At 41.6% G+C, this 21,725-nt stretch overlaps 1 protein-coding gene across 11 annotated transcripts in view; it reads left to right on the top strand.

Moving 5' to 3' along the window:
• Sh3kbp1 (SH3 domain containing kinase binding protein 1) overlaps positions 1-21,725 on the top strand; it is a 340,190-nt gene that overhangs the window by 243,160 nt on the left and 75,305 nt on the right. For all 11 annotated transcript variants that reach the window (XM_040744131.1, XM_040744124.1, XM_040744126.1 and 8 more), the window contains one exon: positions 4,211-4,305. In XM_040744131.1, the coding sequence (XP_040600065.1) occupies positions 4,211-4,305 (95 nt within the window). The remainder of the gene's footprint in view (positions 1-4,210; positions 4,306-21,725) is intronic.

The raw sequence follows: 21,725 nt of genomic DNA, 5'->3' as shown, positions 1-21,725 counted from the left end.
TCTTAAAAAAAAAAGACACTGTTTCCTTGCAGTCATTCATCACCTTAGGCTCTTACAATCTTTCTACTTCTCCTGCATAGATCCCTGAGCCTTGAGAGGAGGGGCTTGATAAAGACATCCCATTTTAGACTGACTGCACTGAAGTCTCTTGTTCTCTGTACATTGCCTAGTTTGTGTGTCTGTGTATTAATAGTCATCTACTGTGATCCAGGTGGTATTGATGCACACCTTTCATCCCAGCACTTGGGAAGTAGAGGCAGTGGGATGTCTATGAGTTTGAGGCCAGCCTGGTTTACAGGGCAGGGTCCTGGACAGCACAGGCTGTTATACAGAGATACCCTGTCTCAAAAAAAAAAAAGATCAACTGCACGAAAAGGCTTTTCTTATGAAGGTTCAGGAGATATTAATCTATGGGTATACATATGTGTCATTAGAAGGTTATTTTAGAACAATAGTATTTGGTTTTCCCCTTGATCCCGTGACCTATATTGTCTTGTGTTCTTGGTCACTTTAGCAGTGTCATGTATGGTTCCATCTCATGGAGTAGGTATTAAGTCCAATGGTGGATTACTCCCACAATATTTGTGCTGCTACTCCATCAGTGTATCTCGTGGGAAGTCTTGTTTATTAGGTCACAGGTTTTGTAGCTGGACAATATTGATGATTATTTTCTCCACTGATAAAATACAAGGTACCTTCCAGGAGCATGAACTCTAGTTAGTAAGGGTAAAACTTCTCGTTGTGCACCAGTTCAATAAAATAAATAAGTATTGTTCTCATCAGTATAACCTTTCCTTTGGGTGGTAGAGAGCAACCAAAAGCCTTGGCAATAGCCTGTGATGTTTGCAGGGAACATGGTAGGGAACTTTGATCAATGACTCAACAAGAGCCAATCCATTCCTGGCATTAGAAGTTTAACTTGGTGGCATGAGATGTCTGGATGGGGTATTGTCTCCCCCCATCAAATTGAGACTTCAATTTCTTTCATATATATGCATAATTTAAGAAGCTTGTACAATAGTAGGTTTTCATATGATTTTTCCAATGGCCATTAGTGTTAGTTGTTCCTCCTCATTTCCCTTCCTTTACCCTGCTCTTTCATTCCCCTTTCTATTTAATCCTCCTATCCTAGTTTCTCCTTTATCTCTTTATAATGCTATATTCTATTTCCTCTCCTTCAAACTTACACTTATTAAAACCTGTTTTTTATTTAATTTTCATTCCAACCAGTTCTCCCTCCCACACATCTTCCTGCCTCCTCCCACCTCCCTTGCCTCCCCCCCAGCCCACCCCCAGTCCACTCCTCCTCACAGGTAAGGGCTCCCATGAGGAGTCAACATAGTCTGGCACAATAGGTTGAGGCAGGACCCAGTCTCTCTCCCATGCATTAAGGCTGAGCATGGCATCCCACCATAGGGAATGGGCTCCAACAAACTAGCTCATAGACCAGGTTTGTATTGTGGTCCTACTGCCAGGGGCCACTCAGCTAGTCCAAGCTTCACAAATGTCTCCCACATACAGAGGGCCTGCTTCGGTCACCTGGTGTCTCCACAGTTGTAGGTCTAGAGTTCATGAGTTTCCACGAGCTTTAAAACTTGTTTTTTTTAAATGTAGGACATATATGTTCTTCTTAGCTTAGAGAGAGCTTGTAGTGTAAAATAAAATGTCCCTGTGAAATAATTTAAAGGCACATGAGCTCTTCCTTAGTAATATTTCCATTATTATGATTGCAGTGTGACTCTATGGTGTACTTCTATAGGCTATGCCCTGAAATAGGAAGGCAAGAGATGAAGAGAAAGGAGACGACATAGGAAGGGGCTTTTTTTGGTAGGGAGTGATGGTAAGGGAGGCATATTATAGTAAGAACATTTTGCGAAAATAAATTGTATCAAGTTTCTTCATGTTAGTATGCTTCTGTTTTGAGGGAATACTTACCCACTTGATCACAAAACAGTAGAGAACAATTGATTTGCTAAGCTGCAGAACAAGAGGTTCAGAGAAAAGGGCCCCTGAAGCTGGTGAATTTGTCAGAACTCAGGATCAAATTCTTGGCTTTTCCCCGTACTGTTCACATATGATGACAACAGTGTCAAGCATTGTTTTGTCTTCCGACAATGATAAAACAGTGTTGGAAGCCTCACGGTAGGTAGATTAGGCCCAGTGGTAGAGTGTCCAACTACTATACCCAGGCCCAGCGCTCCATTCCTAGCACTGCAAGCAAAATGACCAAAGGCACACAACTGTTTGCCTGACATCTCTAGGGAACAAAATCTAACAATGCCTTCTCCAACAGATTTGTTTTTCCAGATTTCCTTGACTGAAAGATCACATCTTACCCCTGAACAGATCAGCCACAAAAGGCAGTAAGATAACATTATTTGTCTATGGCCATTCCATCCTGAGCATGCCTGATGTCAGAAGCTAGCAGGGTTGGTCCCAGTTAGTACCTGGATGGAAGATTAACATTATTTTCCTGGATAGCAAATACCTGAGTGAATGAGAATTCTGTGAAGTAGAAATGGGATTGAGAATGGCTGCTGGGAAGTAAATCCACAGTGGTCGGTTGTGTTTTATTAACCTTTTCACTGAAAGACAGAGAAACATGACATGTTCTTTCTTATTTTGTTGGTCATGAGTAGTTGATATTCTTAACAAAAAATGTCTCTGATTTCCATTCAAAGAATTATTTGTAAAGTTGGGACTCTGTAGGGCAGTTCTTCAATAATACTGTGTGTTCATGTTTGAAGTTTTGAGGTTGGGAAGTCTTATTTCACTAGCAGAGTAAAAAATTGGAAAATTGGTAAAGAACTGTCATTATCCAATTTAAAGACGTTTAACTTTTCCCCTCCCTTTAGAACGTCTAAGCAATTCGGACATGGGGAGGTTTTGCTATTTTTTAATTAAAGGGAGATAGCACATTGATGATTCTCTAAGTTTAGTATGGTCTCCGTGGGATTCAGAACGGGCGTCTCTAGGCAGACGTTAAAAAGTGAAAGCCAGGAGAACACCCAGAGAACCTAAGAGTGAAGGTTTATACCATGTAGACAAGGAATATAACTGTTACCTTCAAGCCACTGAACAGAAACCAAGAACATCTGCACACAAGTAAAATGATCCCCTCCCCAACCTGCCCCCTTGTCATATCAACCCTAGAGCACAATGTGTCTGTATTATGGACTGTTAGATTGTCTTTATTTTATATGTCACTCTCTTTGATTGATGGGATGCTCACCAACATGAAACAATACATTTCAGTGGTATAAAGTATGTTAGGTACAGTGTAATTGACAGTCATATAGCTGTAGGTTATGATCTAGCTGTAGGAAGTAGCCTTAGGAAATATCTGACGATGGTCAAAGCTGTGAGATTTTTGGACTCTGATGGAGAATATAGTAAATGTCTGCTCTAGAAGATACTATTTCCTTTGAGTTTTTCTTTCCACTTTCTGTCCTGAGTCTTGAAAGCTTGGTTCACCAAGTCTTCATTTCTCAAATCCTTCACAAAGGTTTTCACTGTCTTCTTGCCTGGTGCTTTTAGATAGAGCTAGCTTCACAGCAGAATAGCCAAAAGTATTTTTCCCTGTTCAGTGAGGGCTGTGTATTTTCTTGCTCATAAACAGCCCCATCAAAAACAAGTGGGTTTGTACAAAAAGACCATGAGGTATACACGAATAAGTTCACCAATCTTACATAGAGGTGCATAAAAATGTTTTGGCAGTATTTGTTGGCTGCTTGTAGTTGATTTTTTTTACACACAGATGCATTAGTGTTTATCTCTTAATACATAGTGCAATGAGGTAATTTTTCTTTCTTTTATTTGCTGTGTTGACTTTATAACAGATGTAACGATCCCTTTATGATTTTTGTAATATGTGCAGTAAGGCAATGAGGAAAAATTCAAGTCTGCCTATGCATATACCTTCAGAAAATATCAAATGGTACACATCTGCTTTCTCAAGATGAAGGATACCATGTGGCCATTCTACCTAAGAAAAGCAAATCAGCCCATGGCATTGGTGATAAATATTCATTAGCCCTCCATAAGCACTCTCAGGCAGTTTTTGGAGGGTGACCCTTTCCTTCTTTATGCAGCTGTAATATCCTGTCACACATGCCTTTTTCTTAAGGTTAACGTGTCAGGGAATACCTTCATCAGGGTCTTCTCATTAGATGAAGCATCTTAATGGTTGTATTTGCTTTTTTTCTTACAGCCAAGGATTACTGCAAAGTAATATTTCCATATGAGGCACAGAATGATGACGAATTGACAATCAAGGAAGGAGATATAGTGACTCTCATCAATAAGGTAAACGAAGATTCTCTCCCACCTCCTAAGTTGTAAAAGCCTTCCATAGTATCTAGAGATGATAAGCTTTCATTTTTAGACATTTTGCTTTATTTTGAGACAGGACCTTGTTGTACTAGCCCGAGCTAGTCTTGAACTCACCATCTTTCTGCTTTAGCCTCCCAAGCAAGTGCTGGAATTGCAGACACATATCACCATGCCTCACTTGTTTTAGACCTTGAAACATTCTGTTTTAATGGTCCCAAACTTGTAAGAAAAACCGCATCTTTCTTTTGTTCAGGCTATCCTAGGAAACAAACCACCTTGAGAATGCAATAGATCTATGTACCTCAGGGTTAGCTGCACATCTCCATGGCCCTGAAGAAGAGTCTCTCCTGGAAGGGATAACACAGAAGGCAGCCTACTTAGCTGTGGGTTCTGCCCCCTACAGTGGCAGGCTGAAAACCCTGTGCCGTCAGGGACCCAATGAGAGGCTCTTAAAAGGCTGGTCATGCCTCTCAGGCAACAACACCTTAAAGAATGTTTGCTATTCAGATCAAAGACAGAGAGTGCCTGAGAGAATTTTGCTTGTCTTGTTTGGACTATAAAGGTTGGATGATTTTATTATCATTACAGCCAGTGCCATGTAAAAACCTGGAGAGCTATAAAATCTGTGTGAAGCAAAGCAGTTCGCATACCGTTTCTCCTTTCATGCAATGCCACTCACCACACTGTAGCTAAAAGACATATTAGTCAAGTGCTTCCTAGAACCAACAGTGTTTGTCTCTGAAGTCCAGGGTTTTATGATGGTTGAGTACAATGAGAAGCCAGGTAATGTTTGAGATGTAGAAAGTAGTTTTATTCCTGTATCCAAGTGAGTGGCTGGAAGCATGTTATTTTTCTACATGCCAGGATGACTTAGAGATCAGCACAGTCACCTGAGCTCTTATGGGACAGGAAAGCATTGTCATTCTAAAAGATACCTGATGCTGGTGCTTAGGAAGGGCAGTAGGGAAAATCCCTGTGACTGTTACCAAGAGGGAGGGGACCGCTATGGTGTCACCTATGTCTACCTCGGGATGCCTTTGAAGAAAGTGCTCCAGATGTTAAGAAGCTTAGCAGCCATCTAGTGATTGTTGAGGTTTTTCTTTTGGGGCCGGAGGGGGGGCGGGGGGAGCAGGGGGGAATGTTGACTCTCTTGTGGACTCAATAAATGCAGTGTGCATGAGAACACTACAGCTATGGAAATACCTTTCTGGAATAGTAAATCGTTCCCTCTTCTAAGAACTCCACCTTTTTACCTGTGAGCATTCTCCCCCCTAACTTAGTTCAGTGTAACTCCGTGGGTGTTGAATGTTACAGAGGGAAAGAAGAGGAGGGGAACAATGCTCTCCTTGCTCCTTTCTGAAAGAGGCAGTTCCTTCCCTCCTCCTAAGGAGGCAGCTCCCTTCTGCATAGTGCATTTCCTGTTTTTAATCAGACGGGTAACCAAACAAGTGGGATAAGCAAGTTGTTAAATGGGTGTGAAGCATAATGCAAATACTTTAATAATTAGTGCTGATAATTGGTTTTAGTCATGCAGGGGAAAGAAGAGAGCACTTTCCCCTTATACTGACAGAGAATCAGGAAATTAAGTAACTGTCATCCTTTGTAGAGGGAAAAGGACTCTCTGTCTTTTTTTCTGTATTTTTTTTCCTAGAGGGAGGGGAGCCTCTTTTTAATCAAAACCCCAGTGTGTTAATAACATTTGTGAAGGTTTGAGAAAAGAAAATACCACCATGATTTCTCTTTTCCTTGAAGATGGCGATTTTCTCTTTAAGATCCTATCCTCCTGTCCTTGCCACTCGAATACATTCTATGTATGATGAAAACACACTATTTCTTCATTTTGTCCTGTTTGCTGTAGCCTAGGATCCAGTCTCATAACGGGAATCTGATTTGGGGAAGGAAGTGTTTGGTCTGAAAAGCAACGCCTACCAGTCCCATTCATTCAATAGGTACCCATGTAGAGAAGAATGTGATAGCTACATTCAAGAGTGTTCTCAGAGGGCTTCACCCTATTTTTCTGCTTTCACATGCTAATACACTTGAAGTGGATTGCTAATATAATGTGGCGACATGCCATTTCCCCTATACACATTGTTCTCTAGACCAAGAATATGCATACTAGTTAGACAATTGGTCCCTAATTCTGCTCCCCCCTCCGCCCCAAACTCCTTTCCCACTCTACTTCCTAAGCATACAAGTGAGCATACAAGGCTTGCTTTATTGGCATGATGAACAGTCTAAGCCTCCTCCTCAGCCTGAGGTGGTGAAGAATGGAGGGGGGGGTGCTTTCTCCAGCTCCATCTACCCATCTGCTCCATCCTTAACATCCCAGCATCTTTTTTTGACACCCCATAACAATGTTTTGTTTGTGACCTCTGTGCACCAACCAGAGTCTTCAATGACTTTTTTTCTTTTCTGGTAAAATCCAGTCTGAGGATAGGCTACTTCTTCTCTTAGACATTTTGACTTTGAAATATGTAACTTTTCTGAGAGACTGACCATATGTCCCCATCTTACTCTATTTCCTCATGGGACTAACCTTGAGCCTGTACATTTCTGTAGGGATGCCCTCTGAGTGTCCACTTAATTTCTTTCTTTAATGAACATTATTTATTTATTTACCTATTTATTTATTTAGTATATGTATGTACATGTATATGTGTTGTATGCCTGATAGCTAATATCAAAAGCTGTCCTAACTCACACTGCTTAAGTGCTTTATGATCTTGCTGTTTAGCCAAAATCATTTGTGCTCTGTCGTCTTGTTTGTATTTTTATTTCATATGCTCAGCTGAGAAAGCAGGTCTCTTACTATCCTCTATTGATACAGATTTCATTTTTATAGACATAAAATTTCTGCCAACCTTGGCCTTGAAAGTGGCATGTTAAGATAATGAGCCATGTAGGCCTCCAGCTCAGTGAAACCAAGGTTTGAGTTCCAGCATCAGTTTTGGATTATGTATCTTTGTGCATGTGATTTGACCTCTCTGAGCCTGGGTTTCCTCAGCCATTAAGCAAGGACCATAAAGCGGACATCACAGGCCTACTGTGACTGTTCCTTAAGGCATTGTGCATGAGGCATATCACTCAGGAGGAAAGCTGCCTATGGTAACCATAGTTCTAGCTATTGTCAACTTCCATTCTGGCTTTTCCTTCTCAAACTTTAGCAAAAGGAATTGTAGTCTCTGGCTCTGATGTCCCTGTTTGTTGTTAGGAATGAATGCTATGGCATAAAGTAGGTAAAGGTGGTTTTAAAAATTCACCTGCAATAGTTAAGAATTCAATGGGTGAGGTTTTAGCAAGATTTTAGAAAGAAAATATGCCACTATTTTTTTGTCTACTGAAAGTGGTGAAAATAGAGTCTGCACCTGTAAAAAAAACCCTGCTGACATTATAGAAACATTCTTACCCCTTCTTTTAAGTTGATGAGTGCCTCAGAAATTCATTTAGATGATTATAAGCTATCCTAAAATGAATAGTTTCATCACAACTAGTGAAATATGCATTTTGATGTACCTGTACTTGTTTATTGTATACACAAGTTGAAGTAGAAGATCAGAAGCGCTGTTTTCTTTTACATTTCAGTTATATTTGCTTCTTGAGTCTCCGTTGTCCCCACGTGCTGTGGATGTTTCCTTTTGCTGTCAGTTGAGGTGATTTCCTTTGCCCTGCTTTCTGTGCCATGGCAGGAGTCACAGAGTAGGCACTGGCCTCCTTTTCCACTCTGGATTGTCATTTGAGTGGCTTTCTAGAAAATAAGTCAGACACCTTTAGTGGGTGTCTGCAAGCTCTCTGGTTCCTGAACTATTTGTGTGCCCCTGGAAACTAGGATGAGATGTGGCAACCCAATTTGTTTTTATTTAGAAAAAAAAGCCTTGTGGATTTGGGAACATTTCTACTTGTGCAGAACACACCTGTGTTTAGTGTTTTATTTCTGGTCTCTCAAAAATAGCTCCTGCGTCTGTGTTTCTGCCGCCTCCACCCCACTTTTCTGACTGACATTCAGAGTGTGTTCAGGGAGATTAGGAGCCTCTGGGTGTGGTTTCTGGTTGTTTTTTCTGTTTCCTTTTTTATTTATTTAGAGACAGGGTCTCACATAGCACCAGCTAGCCTTAACCTCACTATGCGGCTGAGGCTGGCCTTCAATTCCTGATCCCCTCTCACTGTCTCCAGAGGGCTGGGATGACAGGCATATGTTACAGTACCCAGCCCTGGCTTTCTAGTGGAAAAGCATTCTGGAGAAAGGCTAAGGGCAGCTTTGGAGAAAGTTTATGGCTCCAAGGTGAGGGCAGCTACTACTGGAGCATTTGCTCCCTGTGACTAGCACCCACTGAGGGCAGAGTAAACCCAGCTAGAACTTACTATGCTGTCCCTCCCAGAATATAGAACAAAGAGTTCCTACTAACCCCTTAGCAAACGATGTTCATAAAACAGCTGTAGTGGATGGCCTGTTCCCCTGCCATGCAGTATTCATTGTTAGAAATGTGTCTGAAAATATTAAAATCAGTGTTTAGAAATACAATACCATTGGCCGGAGTGGTGGAGATGGCAGGAATGGGATAGATTGATGATGTGAGCTACGATCAGTGTTCATGAAAGAAAGCTAGTAGATATACCCTAAAGAGGGAGGGGAACCCACGGAACTACATGAAGGTAGGTCCTGGCACTGGTACCTGCAGGAGTAAGGCTGTGCTTTCTTGAATCATAAGAATTATCTTCTGATGCCCACTGGCAGCAATTTCAATTTGTACATGATCTTCTTCATGAGAGCTTGCAGTTCTCATTCACTCATTGAAACACATTTGTGATGTTCCAGGAGCTGTACTAGGTGATAGGATTAGAGAGGTGAACACAAGTTCCAAACTTGGAGGATTGTTTTTAACTAGTACCAAATATTTGGAGCCAGACATGCAATGGAGATAGAGTCAGAATTAAATGCTAACCCACCCAGCTTCTTCCATTGCTACTTCAGTATGTCTCCATGTGTCCCTTCCTCTTAGGAAATGCTTGCTTGAGCATTTAATACTCACTAGATGTGCCTGCTGGGCCACAGCCTCCCAGTGCAATATTCTGGGCAGCCAATAGCAAAATTCCAGACCCCTCAGCACCATTCATTTCTCCTCGGGGGTCTAACCAAAGCTCAGCATCTTGCCTCATCCGCATAGAGGGGATGGAAGTCACACAGGACCACAAGCATTCTTTCTGGATTACAGAAGAGGAGCAGAGACCCAGAGCATAAAAGATTTGGGAGAGACATTCTTCTGACTCCCTGTTGAGTGCTCTTGGGTTGTGGGGGCCAGAAAGGGTAGTAAGTAACTCTGACAGTCTTCATTTCCTGTGCGACTGTCAGATGTTTGTGGTAGGTGCAGCTCAACCAGTCCCAGGAATGACTATTATCCACTCATTGAGAGTAATCCAGAGTTCCTGGATATCCAGGGCCAGCATCTGGAGTACCCTTTTAATTAAGCTATTATTATTACTAATCTGAACAGCAATAATATTGCCATGTTTCTGACTATTGATCATATCCATCCCTACAACTCCTCCCCAAGTTATGCCTCTCCAGAGTTTGTTTCATTTTTTAAAATCCCTCAAAACCAATTTTGTGCTGCCTAAATATTCTTGGATATATGGTCTTTTACTAGAGAGGCATAGCAGGAGCTACACTCCCAGAGGAAACTGCCTCTCCTTCTTCTAGTAGCTGACAATTGCCAGTAGTCCCATGACTTGGGGTGGCATTATGCATGAAACACCTCTCTCCTTACTGGGATTTAATGTAGTGTGGGCTTGCACTGGTTTTGTACATGCTGTTGCAACTTCTGTGGGTTCATATGCACAGCTGCCATGCTGTGTCCAAAAGATAATGTTTTCCTTGGAGTTATCCACCACTTCAAGTTCTTGCACTCTTCCCTCCCCCTCTTCCCTTGTGGTATGTGCTTTCCCTTAGGGATCAATGACACCAATGACCTTTTGAAAAAGACTTACGGAAACCTTTTACTATAGAAGCTTCTGAAACACGCGCGTGTGCGCGTTCGCGCGTGCGCGCGCACGCGCGCGCGCACACACACACACACAATTGAGTTACCCTATAACTGTATATCAATGCCCTTACTAGATACCAGAGGTAACAAATAAAAAGTCCAGTACTAGAAAAGTTATCAGTTTTTTAAAGACAGGGTCTAACATAACCTAGGCTGCCATCAAACTCATTATGTAGACAAAGTTGCTCTTGGTACTCCTGCTACTACCTTCCAAGTGCTGGGATGACAAGCATGTAACATTACACTTGGTTTACATGGAACTTGGGATGAATCCAGGGCCTTGTGGATGCTATGCAAGCACTCTAATAACTGCGCCACATCCCCAGTCCCTAATGTCAATCATTTCTGTTTGTGGAACACATCCTCCATTTGGTGTCTTCTGCTTTGTTTCCATATGGAGTTTATTTGGGCGCTATCTCTTCTTATAAGTCTGGGGATTACTTAGCTCTCTGTTTGCTGTTATTGTTCCAAAAAAAGAAAGACTGGAGGCTTGATCTCCTTTCTAAGCCTTTCAATAATACACGTTCTAAGGTTTTAATGCCCAGTTTTCCCTTTCTCCACCCTTCTTCATTAACTCATCAATGAACTGAAATGTCTGTGTACAGGAAAGATGTTCTCCAGCCTCCTTGCTTCCTGCAGAAGTAAGGTTGCTTCCACAAATACAAGTATTCTTGGGGATCTCAGGGAAAGATCTTTACCTTGATATAAAAAAAGCCACTCAACTAAATAGATTGCTGGTCTTGACCCTCTCAGAATTGCTGAAGCTTTTAACAGACCTAAAATGCTAGGATTAAAGGAGGTTCCATGGGTGAGGAGTAAATTAGCAGGTGTCACCCTGAAGATGATGGCATGCTGACAGTCCCATTAGAAGGACATGTTTTATGAGTGAATGAGGGAGCTAAGCACAGGTCTGGGATCATCTGGGTTTGCACACATTTGAAAAATCTCAGGGTCCAGCAAATGACTCAATTATATCATAGAATTTTTTTTCTTACATATGGCCCATCTTGTTAGACTATGTATATCCTTATTTGAGACACACACACACACACACACACACAAAGGAATATTGTTTGTTACTCTCTTCCTCTTAAAAGTGGGTAGGATACTGGGATGGATACGAAGAATCATGGTTCCCTAAATGCAATGGATAGAAACTCTTCCTCTCTGTGTCTGCATGCCCTTCGGCTACAGGATTTTAAATGAGATGAAAATGTAAGGCTTGGGGAGGGAGAGATCTTCCTTTTGGTTTACTAATAGCCAAGAAATAGTACCACCCAAAACTGGGGTGGCTCTTAATATGGTTTCTTCCTTTGTATCACGGGCACATGAGGTTATGGATGGCACAAATTACCAGGTTCATATGCCTTTTCTAATTAGATGAAACTGTCTAAAGGGACCTCTGATTATTTGTTCAATCTGATGACATACTCCAAAGTGCTGATCTTAAATCGTAAGACATCAGCAATCCTTGCACTATCATTCTGAAACAGTGTTTCCTTTTTCTATGTCTGTTTTTAAAATTTATTTCTATTTATGTATGTCATCATGTGAGGGTATGGGGTGTGTGTGTGTGTGTGTGTGTGTGTGTGTGTGTGTGTGTGTGTGTGTGTGTGTGTGTGTGTGTGTATGCCCTCTTACCCACAGAGAGCAGAAATAGGTATTCGAGCCTCTGGAGCTGCAGTTACAGGTATTTGTGAGCTGACTGAACTCCAGTCCTCTTTAAGAGTCAGAAGTGTTCTTAACTACCTAGTCATCTTGCTAGCCTAGGCTACAATTATTCTCATCATTTTTTAAATTTAAAGTTACAGTTATTTATTATTTGTGTCTGCCTGAGCTTGAGCGTGGAGGTGCAGGGGTCGGTTCCTTCCTTCTACCATGTGCGTTCCAGAAATGAAAGCCAGGTCATCAAACTTCGCTGCAGTTTCTTTATGCACTATACCCACTGAGGCCCTTTGCTGGCCTTATCCTACCCACAACATTCTACAGCTACATACAACCTTGGGTATGCTGCTCATCTCTCCTCACCTCAGTTTCTACATCTGTGAATCATGGACAATTATAACACCTACCTCTTGATGTTGCAAAGCAGAAATAAATGAAAGTGGGTGCTGTGGTTTGAATATAACTCTCAAAATTCACGTGTTCAAAACTTAATTTCCAGTCCAACAATTGAGAGATGGGACTTGAAAGATGGGGCTGGGATAGGAATGCCCTGTCTCAGGCTTATGCTAATGCCATTATTGTGGAAATAGATTCATTAGTACCAGAGTAGGTTCCCATAAAAGGATGAGTTCAGGCTCCCATCCCCTTTCCCTTACCCATGTTTTCTTGCCTTTCCATCTTCTATCCTATGATAATGCTGCATGATGCAGGACCGCCTGCTTTTCGTGTCCCCTCTTTTGGCTTTAAGAACTAAATCTGTTCTTTGTAATTTATCAAGTGTCAGACATTCTATTGTAACCATACAAAACAGTCTCACACAATAGGCAAAGCACTTAGAAAGCCTGGCCAATAGGAACTGCTATATAAATGTTAGCAGCTATTATTTTCTGATGATAAGTTGCTAAATGTAATGCTGCATCGGTGTATTTGGAGGGCTTTTAAGTGATGTTCTGAAAGAGATGGCGCTAATTTAGTCTCCCAACAGGAGTGTGTGAGAATGTCTCCCAACCCTTGTCATTCCTGGATATCACCATTATTTTTGTTCTCTGTTAGCATCTTTTAACCTCTGCTAATTTGGCACTCTAAAAATTATTACTGAGCTTGAAATTTCTGTGCATCATTTTCTGATTGATTTTTTAGAAAATATCCTATATGCATGCCATTAACCTGTCATTTTTTGTATTACAAATATTTTTTCTTAGTTTATGACTCATGGAGATATTTAAGCAAAAAGTCATTAAATAAATATCTTTTAGAGTCACAATTTCCTCATTTTATAGTTAACTGTATAGTGAAGTAAAATTTATCATTTTAAGGAGAGTTTTACTTAAGACTTTTATGCTTGGAGCACTAGGTGGAGAGAATAGCTGGCGATTAAATGCATTCCTTTTCTGCCTTCCTCAGGGCTTTCAGAGGTTCTATTTAAAGCTTCTACACTTTTGGTATTTCTTATATTGGCATTTAGAGAGCCCCTGGGATTCTGCATGGATTCTTACAAGGATCTTCCTGTCCTAGGCAAGGGCTTGGCAAATTTCTGTAAAGGGCCAGAAATCAAGTATTTTTAGACTTTGTAGGCCATGTAGTCTCTTCAGCAACTGCTACTCTGACACTGTAGAGGGAAAGCAGTCATAGAGGTAAATGAGTGTGTTTGGTTGGATTCTAATAAAACTTTATGGGCATTTAAATTTGAATATCATGTAATCCTCATGTTCCTTGAAATTTTATTCTTTTAAAATAACATTTAAAATGTAAAAACTATTCTTATATATTTGGCCCATAGGCTGTACTTTGCTGACCTCTGAAATAGAGTATCTGGAAGCAGACCCATGAAAATCTAGCCAATTGCTAGATGGTTATGGCACATGCCTTTAATCCCAGCACTCAGGAGGCACAGACAGGTGTCTTTCTGTGAGTCAAATCCTGGTCTACAGAGCAAGGTCCAGGACAGCCAGGGCAGGACAGAGAAACCCCATCTTGAAAAACTGGAAAGAAAGAAAATCCAGCCAATTAATTTTCAATAGAAAAGCAAAGACACTTTGAAGATTTTAGATCTTGGGTTGGAAAGGTGGCTTGGTGGGGAAAGGCACTTGCCTCAAAACCTTACAGCCTGAGTTTGATCCCTGGGACCCACATGGTAGAAGGAAATAACCAACTCCTGAGAGTAGTCCTCTGAATGCCAAATTTACACACACACACACACACACACACACACACACACACACACACACACACAGCCTTCTTAAAAGTTTAAATGTTTTCAAACAATGATATTGGCACAAGCAAAACATGAACTTTAAACCCAACATGCTATACAAATTTAACTCAAAATCGACCTAAGCGTACATGTGAAATGTAAAACATGTTTATGCATGAAAGTGTAGAAGAGTTGTTAGATAGTCTATAATACAAAAACATTGTTAAATTGGATTTCAGCAAAATTGAACACATTGGTTCTTCCAAGACTTTGTTAAGTGAATATTGTTTGTGAGTCTGATTTTACTTCAGAGGAATCAGAATCACAATGCTCACCTAGTTGCTGTCCAGGATAAATTCCATAAGTTTCAAGGCCTTGGTTGTATCTCGAGTCTTCCTGAAATCCCTTTGTAATATAAAGTCACGGGTCTGTCACATTGCTCCCACTCCTGTGCCCTTTCTCCCCCAAGATGGGTGAGATGTTGCCATTCTCCTCTGGTCAAAGGTAGACCCAGCAGAGGGCTCACTGCACTGGCCTAGAGGCTAAATCAGCTAAGCGTAGATTAAAATACTGCACACAGTGTTTTAGGCTAGCAAATAAGCTTTTCAAACAGACAAAAGCTTCTTGAAAGAAATGTAAGTTAGTCCCAGTGTAGAATGATAGCAGAAGGCAGGAATTTTCTACTGGCTACTGCAGCTGTCTTTGTGGTTCTTGACCTTCAGAGTGAGCATGCCTGTGCCCTTCCTCCTGTTCCTTCCCTGTCCTTGTCTTTACAGTGGGTATAAGCACCTCTTTCCTATTTACTGCCCAATTTGCATGTCTTTGTGGTGGTAGGACAGCTACGAAATACAAGGAAAAATCCTCTCTGAATAGCACTGTCTTTATCAATGTGGGAAAATGATTTTCTGCCATGTCCACTATCCATTTAATGGAAGGAAGACATGCAGAGGCCGTGCATTTCTTCAAATTAGCTGAAAATGAAAACTCAGCACCAGGACCCACATCCTTGAGAAGTAAACTGCACTTAGCTGTATGTTGTGGATTAAGCACAGGTACCATTGGAAGTAGCAGCAGTCATCTCTATGTAAACTACCAAGCAAATAGAAAATGAAGAACATCACAGAGGCCTTTGGGGCCTTAGGTCTTCTTCATTCTAGTTTCTGAGTCTTCATGCCTGTGGGAGCTCTGTTCATTCTATGGCAGTGGTTCTCAACCTGTGGGTCACAACCACTTTTGAAGCCAGATGACCATTTCACAGGGGTCACCTAAGACCATTGGAAATCACAGATATTTACATTATGATTCATAACAGTACCTAAATTACAGTTATGAAGTAGCCATGAAAATAATTTTATATGGCTGGTACCACCATAACATGAGGAGCTGTGTTAAAGGGTCGCAGCATTGGGACAGGTGTGAACCACTGTTCTATGGGGACAGAGATTCTGGTTGGTCTTTTTTTCTTTTTTCTTAGGACTCCTGAACTCAAAGGCTAACTTTTCTAGCATTTCCTAACCAGGTGCTGTGAACAGGTTGCAAGAGTGTTAAGAAAGTGATCAGCTCAGCCAAGGCACATTCAAGGACCTTAGGTGATTGGAACTTCCCTCCCTCCAGCCCTAGATGATGGCTTCCAACAACCTTTGGCCTCCAGCACTGTGTTACAAAAGCAGTATCATTTTATATGTCCACATGACCAGGAAAAGGTTGGGTGGTACATTTATTTTCCTATGTAAAGTTGTGTAATGGAGTAACGGAGGCTCTGTTTGAGCTTAGACAATACTTCACCTTCTTTGTTAGAAAACAGGAGAGGAAAGCCTAGGATAGTTAGACTCTCTGTATGTATCTTCATTTCAGATAATCCTCCCAAGGACTCCTTATGGGAATCCGACCTTGAAACAGCTCTAATTTGGAAGGATAAAGCTTAGAGCTATGCTATACCTCCAATACAGCTAATTCACTCCAATTAAAGAACCAGTCTTTTTAAGAGAATGTAACTTCTGGTGGTGTCAACAACAGAGTAAAGGGTGTTAGCTAGGCCTACTCCCTTGCTGTAGGGAACTCTGAATTTTAACATAACATATAGAGCAGCTGTGTAGTGGCATTGGGCAGTATAGAATACAAGGACATGATCTTGGAGAGAGGGGAAGTAAGTGTTAAAGTGACTTTTTGCCCTGGAGTGTTTTATAAATTACAGTATGGGGCAGTGCCCAGACAAAGAACAACAGTCTTGTGGGACAGAGGAGACAGAAAATGGGATGCAGCTCATGGAGAAGGCTCAGATTTGCCAACTGCAGAACTGTAGAGAGATGAGACGTAAGAAGAGTTCCAGAAATCTGTGTAAGGCTCCCTTTGGATCTTGGCCAAATGTTTTACTAGGTATCACCACACCAAGACCTCATTGAACTGCACAGGAAGGAAGGACTTGGGGGGCTATGAGCAGAGTAGACATCCCAGAGCTCACCGGTGCTATGAGATAACACAGTTCTGGTCACGCATGGTAGAAAAATGAGGGCACTGAACACCTCTGGCATCCAGTTGCGAATCAAGAAAATCCAGACATAGGAATAGTGCTACCCGATGCCTGTTCTAACAAAATCCCCAAACCAAGCTTTGACTGGTCATGCTGATCACTAAGTAACTGTCCTACCATAACAAAACTTAATATTTTTCCAGGGAGATAACAAAATTCATGCTCTTTTGAGAGCCCGTGATCATAAATAGCTTACTGCGTGAAAAAGCAGCTTTGGTTTGGGGAGCTTGTAAAAGATGTAGCAATATTCATAAGTACAGTTTTCAGACATCACCATGTGCTAATGTGCATCCTGATTTTGATTTGCTATTCATTTAGTTATACAATATGTAAAATAAAAAGAATCGATCATTAATCTAGAAAAGTATATAAATTATTGCCCAATAAATGCCAGAGTTTTGAAAAGCGGATGGGCTTCCTAGAACCACAGGAGTGAATGGTTTCTTTACCCTTGGTGCATGTTGCTGTTTGCACATGGCATTTTCTTGAGTGGACTTGTGCCATTTTTGTGAGTAGGACTGTTTCTTGTGTCTTTGGGTTTCCCTCCTCAATTGCTTCTGGTTTGACATGGGGACAGCATATAGTTCTTTTCTCCTTGCCACCTGGTGAACCATGCTGTATTACTGACTTCTGGCCTTGGGAGATTCTGAGCAACAGTCTCAGCCATATTGCATAGTTGCATCTCTTGGGGGAGGGTGTTAACAGGTAGAAGCAGAGCTGCATTGCTTTGGGCCTCAGCTTCCACAGAGCTTTTCTGCAGCCCTCTCCCAAGCACCATGCGGGAGACACTCATAAGTAGATATTAGACAGCAATTCTTTATTGTGAGTGAATACTGAGTGTATGAGGCTCTCCTCAGGGCACTCCAGGGCCCACTTAACAGCCACACTGAAACTGATCAATACTCACTTTCTCCTCACATCATACCCCAGCCACCTGAGATGCTCACTAAAGCAACCTTGCTGGGTAATTTCTAGAAAATCGGTGCTAGGGAGTTAGCTGGTCACTAGAAGGCTTGAATAGAGTAGGTCTTCTCTTTGATTTGGTCGAGGTGATGAATCCATTTTTACTTTTGCATTTTGAGGGTTGACATATGATTTCCTAAACTGCATATTTGACTCCAGCAAGATATTTATAATTTCTGAGAATATGTGATCCTATCTTTTGAGGGTTCTTTTGAGTTTTTCCTGTAACTACAGATACCTTAAAATTCAGTACAGTTCAGCAAGTACGCCTGACTATATAGATGAAGCTCAGCTTATGGAAGTAGCCTCTTCCTATGTAATTTAATCTCACTTCTGCTGTTTGAAAATAGAAGTGTATATGTGTTTAGGGCTAACTCCTTAGGATTTGATAAGCTATCAGGGGACCCGATCTTGGCTAAAACTGAGGTTCCTGTTTGACAGTCTGTGGCTCTTCATCTAGGGATGGGCCTTGTGAAATTTCTCCCATCAACATAGGCATGTTAATTGGTGTTGTTATTGTGTAGGTGCTGGTCAGGGAATCATATTGCAGAAATTTTATGGGTGAAGCTTCCCTTGTTATATCTAAAATGCACTGGTTCACAGAAGGCATGGCCTCTGGCTTATAGTCATTCTGATCACTCTTCTGCAATGTTCCCTGAACCTTAGGTATTGGGATGTGTGCATTAGGCTGTGTAAGTGTGTGTGTGCACACACATATTTGCAGCAATAATGACTTCAAAAGAACAAGTCATGAATTTGAGAGGAAGTGGGGGTGCAAGAGGAGTTGGAGGGAGAGATGGGTCAAAATGGTATAAACACAGTTCTCATATGTGAATTCTCAAAAAAGTAAGAACTTAAATTATTTATTTAAAAATGGCAATTGATAAGGGAAAAAAGAAAAACAGTCTAAAACACTTTACACCATCCACCTGTTTATTCATTTAGCCAGAATCAGTAGGTGTCATGCACTCTATTGGGTTTTTGGTGGCTGCAATGTGAAGATGTATCCTTGCTTTTAAAAATAGTTTGCCCGCAACCAGGCGTTGGTGGCACACGCCTTTAATCCCAGCACTCAGGAGGCAGAGGCAGGCGGATCTCAGTGAGTTCGAGGTCAGCCTGGTCTACAGAGTGAGTTCCAGAACAACCTCTAAAGCAATATATAGAAACCCTGTCTCGAAACCCCCCCCCAAAAGTTTGCCCCCTTTGAGAATTCAAAGTATGTTCCAGAGCAGCAGCAGCCCAATGACCTGGGAGTCTCAGAAGCACTGGATCACAGACTTGCCCCATAATTTTAAAATCTGAATTGACATTTTTAAAAAATTCCCAAAGAAGAAAGATACTTCCCAACTTGCCTTTGGAATTCACCAGGGGCTTTTAACAAACACAAATTTCTTATATTTGCCTTCTCCAAGTTACTATTTAGTTAATGAGGTGTTTGGCGTTGGGCGCTTAAATTCCCAAATAATTCTAACGTGCAGCTGGATTTAAGAGCCAGCTGTCTAATAGATCCCTTTGCACTCTAGACAAAGGAGTTCAAGATGACATCATGGTGTATTCTCTTAATCAACCTTCAAGGTAGGTTGCAAAATTGTCTTTTTTTCAAGTGACTAGTCCAATGTAGATATATCAAATCTCACTGTTGCTCCCTGTCATATGGACCTCTCCATAACAACAGGCTTTCTCTGTTACTCTCATCTGGTCCCTGGCACAAGAGCTATGTGGAGCACTACAGTACTCCATCCAGGTTCCGTGGAGCTGTGCTGGTAGAACTGAACAAACTGAGGCATGGTAGTGAAGTCTGGGAATAGCCTCCTCCTTCAGACACACCCTAAGGCTTTGGCTTGCCTCCCTTTGGCCCCCTTCCAAGAGTAAGTTCTTGCCAGGGTCTAGAATTGGCTCATCCTGGGAAGAAAGGGATAAAAGTGGTCTATCAGTGCTCAGAAGTGATGTGAGGCCCAGGGCTTCACAAGATAATTACACAGGAGTTTGATTAAGTGTTCTTGGGCTGAGATTGCAGCTGAGGTGGTAGAGCACTTACCTACCATGAACAAAGCTATGGATTCAATCCCCAGTACCCCATGAATTTGGTGGTGTAGTACAAACCTATAGTCCCAGCACTTGGGGCGTGGAAGCAGGAAGACCTAGAGATCATCCTCAGATACATAGTGAGTTTGAGGCTAACCTAGACCACATGAAACCTTGTCTCAAGAAGTGTTATTACCATATTGTCCCTTAAATATTTAGGCCAGTCCATACAATCCCAATAAAGATTATAACAACCGTCAGTGCACTGCTGTTTACAAAGATATTCTCATGTAACAATTAACAGATCTAGAGAGTTCTCATTGTACCATGTGACTTATTTGCTCTCTTCTCTCTTATTCCATTTAAAAACACCCTAGAGGGGCTGGGGAGGGGAAAGCAAGGGGAAAGTGGTAGAATTCTATTTTAATTCAAATTTATTTTTAAAACATATCAGACAAAATATGTAATGGCAAACTTGTGTTCTAGCATGTTCTCCCTTATTTGTGATAGGTGACTCACCGAAAACATAGTAGCACTGGCCTGTAACATCACCAAACCTCAGTTCTGTTGCTCTTATAAGAAAAAACAGCATTTGCCTTTCATGAAGATGATATCCTATTTTACTCTGATAATCTGCCTTGCTGTGAGACATAGACAAACCACTTTTTGCCATTTTGTTAAGGGCTTGATCATGGAAGAGTAGACATTCTTTGTCAGAAATATAATTTCTTTTCATTCTCTTCATAAAGCTTCAGTTCTCCTTACCCCTTCTTTGATGCCAGTAGAGCTTATTATCAAACACCATTTTTCCAGAAGCTTTCATCTATCTTCTGTGTCCCACCTTTTGCTATGGTAACATGATGTCGTCATATGCAAGTGCATTAGACTGCATTCAGAGCTATACTGGGATGAGTGCAGTCCACACTTCCACTGTCGGCTCTGTTCACAGACCATCTCCTCACATGCTTATGCTACTCTTTCTCTCCTTATTAGACCCTGAAAATCCACCTGAGTGACTATTGTCTATGCCTGTTTCCATTAGTTTTTAAAATTTATTCTTCTCTCATGCATTATATCCTGACTCTAGTTTCCCCTTCATTCACTCCTTCCAGTTCCCCCACATATACCTCCCCTCTCCTCCAGATCCACTGTTGCCCTTCAGAAAAGAGCAGGCCTCCAGGCACAACATATAGCATAACAAGTAACAAGCCTAGGCATAAACCCTCATATCAAGGCTGGATGAGGCAACCCAGTAGGAGGAAAAGGGTTCCAAGTGCAGGTAAAAGTGTCAGAGACAGCCCCCACTCTGACTGTTAGGAGTTCCACAGAATACCAAGAAACACAACCATAACATGCAGAGGACCTAGCTCAGACCCGTACAGGCTCTGCGATTGCTGCTGCAGTCTCTGGAAGCCCCTTTGAGCCCCGCTTAGTTGATTATGTGACTGTGTTCGTGTAGTGTCCTTGACCCCTATAGCTCTTACAATCCTTTCCTGCCCCTCTTCCTCAGGGTTCCCTGAGCTTTGCCTAATGTTTGTTTGACTGTGGTTCTGTGCATCTGCTCCTACCACTTACTGGAAGAAGCCTCTCTGATGACAATTGGGCTAGGCTACAGTCTATGAGTATAACAGAATAGCATTAAGAATCATTTCATTGTCTTTTTTTTTCTTTTCTTTTTTTTGTCAGTCATGTTTGGTTCTAACCTAGGTCTCTGGGCTAGCCAGCCTGTGGTTCCTGGGCATCCAGGCAGTGTCATGGGCTCCCTCTTGTGGTGTGGGTCTCAAGTTGATCCAGTCATTGGTTGGCCACGCCCACAATTTCTGTGCCACCATTACTGCAGGACATCTTACAAGCAGGACAAACTGTAGGCCAAAGGTTTTGTGGCCGAGTTGGTGTCCCAGTCCCACCACTTATCTGGTTACAGAAGTTGGATGGTTTGGGCTCTGTATCCCTCATTACTTAACTAGGGTCATAG

The sequence above is a fragment of the Mesocricetus auratus genome, unplaced genomic scaffold (assembly GCF_017639785.1).
Source record: "Mesocricetus auratus isolate SY011 unplaced genomic scaffold, BCM_Maur_2.0 Super-Scaffold_100003, whole genome shotgun sequence".
Lineage (NCBI taxonomy): Eukaryota > Metazoa > Chordata > Mammalia > Rodentia > Cricetidae > Mesocricetus > Mesocricetus auratus.
The sequence above is the reverse complement of the archived record's forward strand: the minus strand, read 5'-3'. Positions and strand labels throughout refer to the sequence as shown.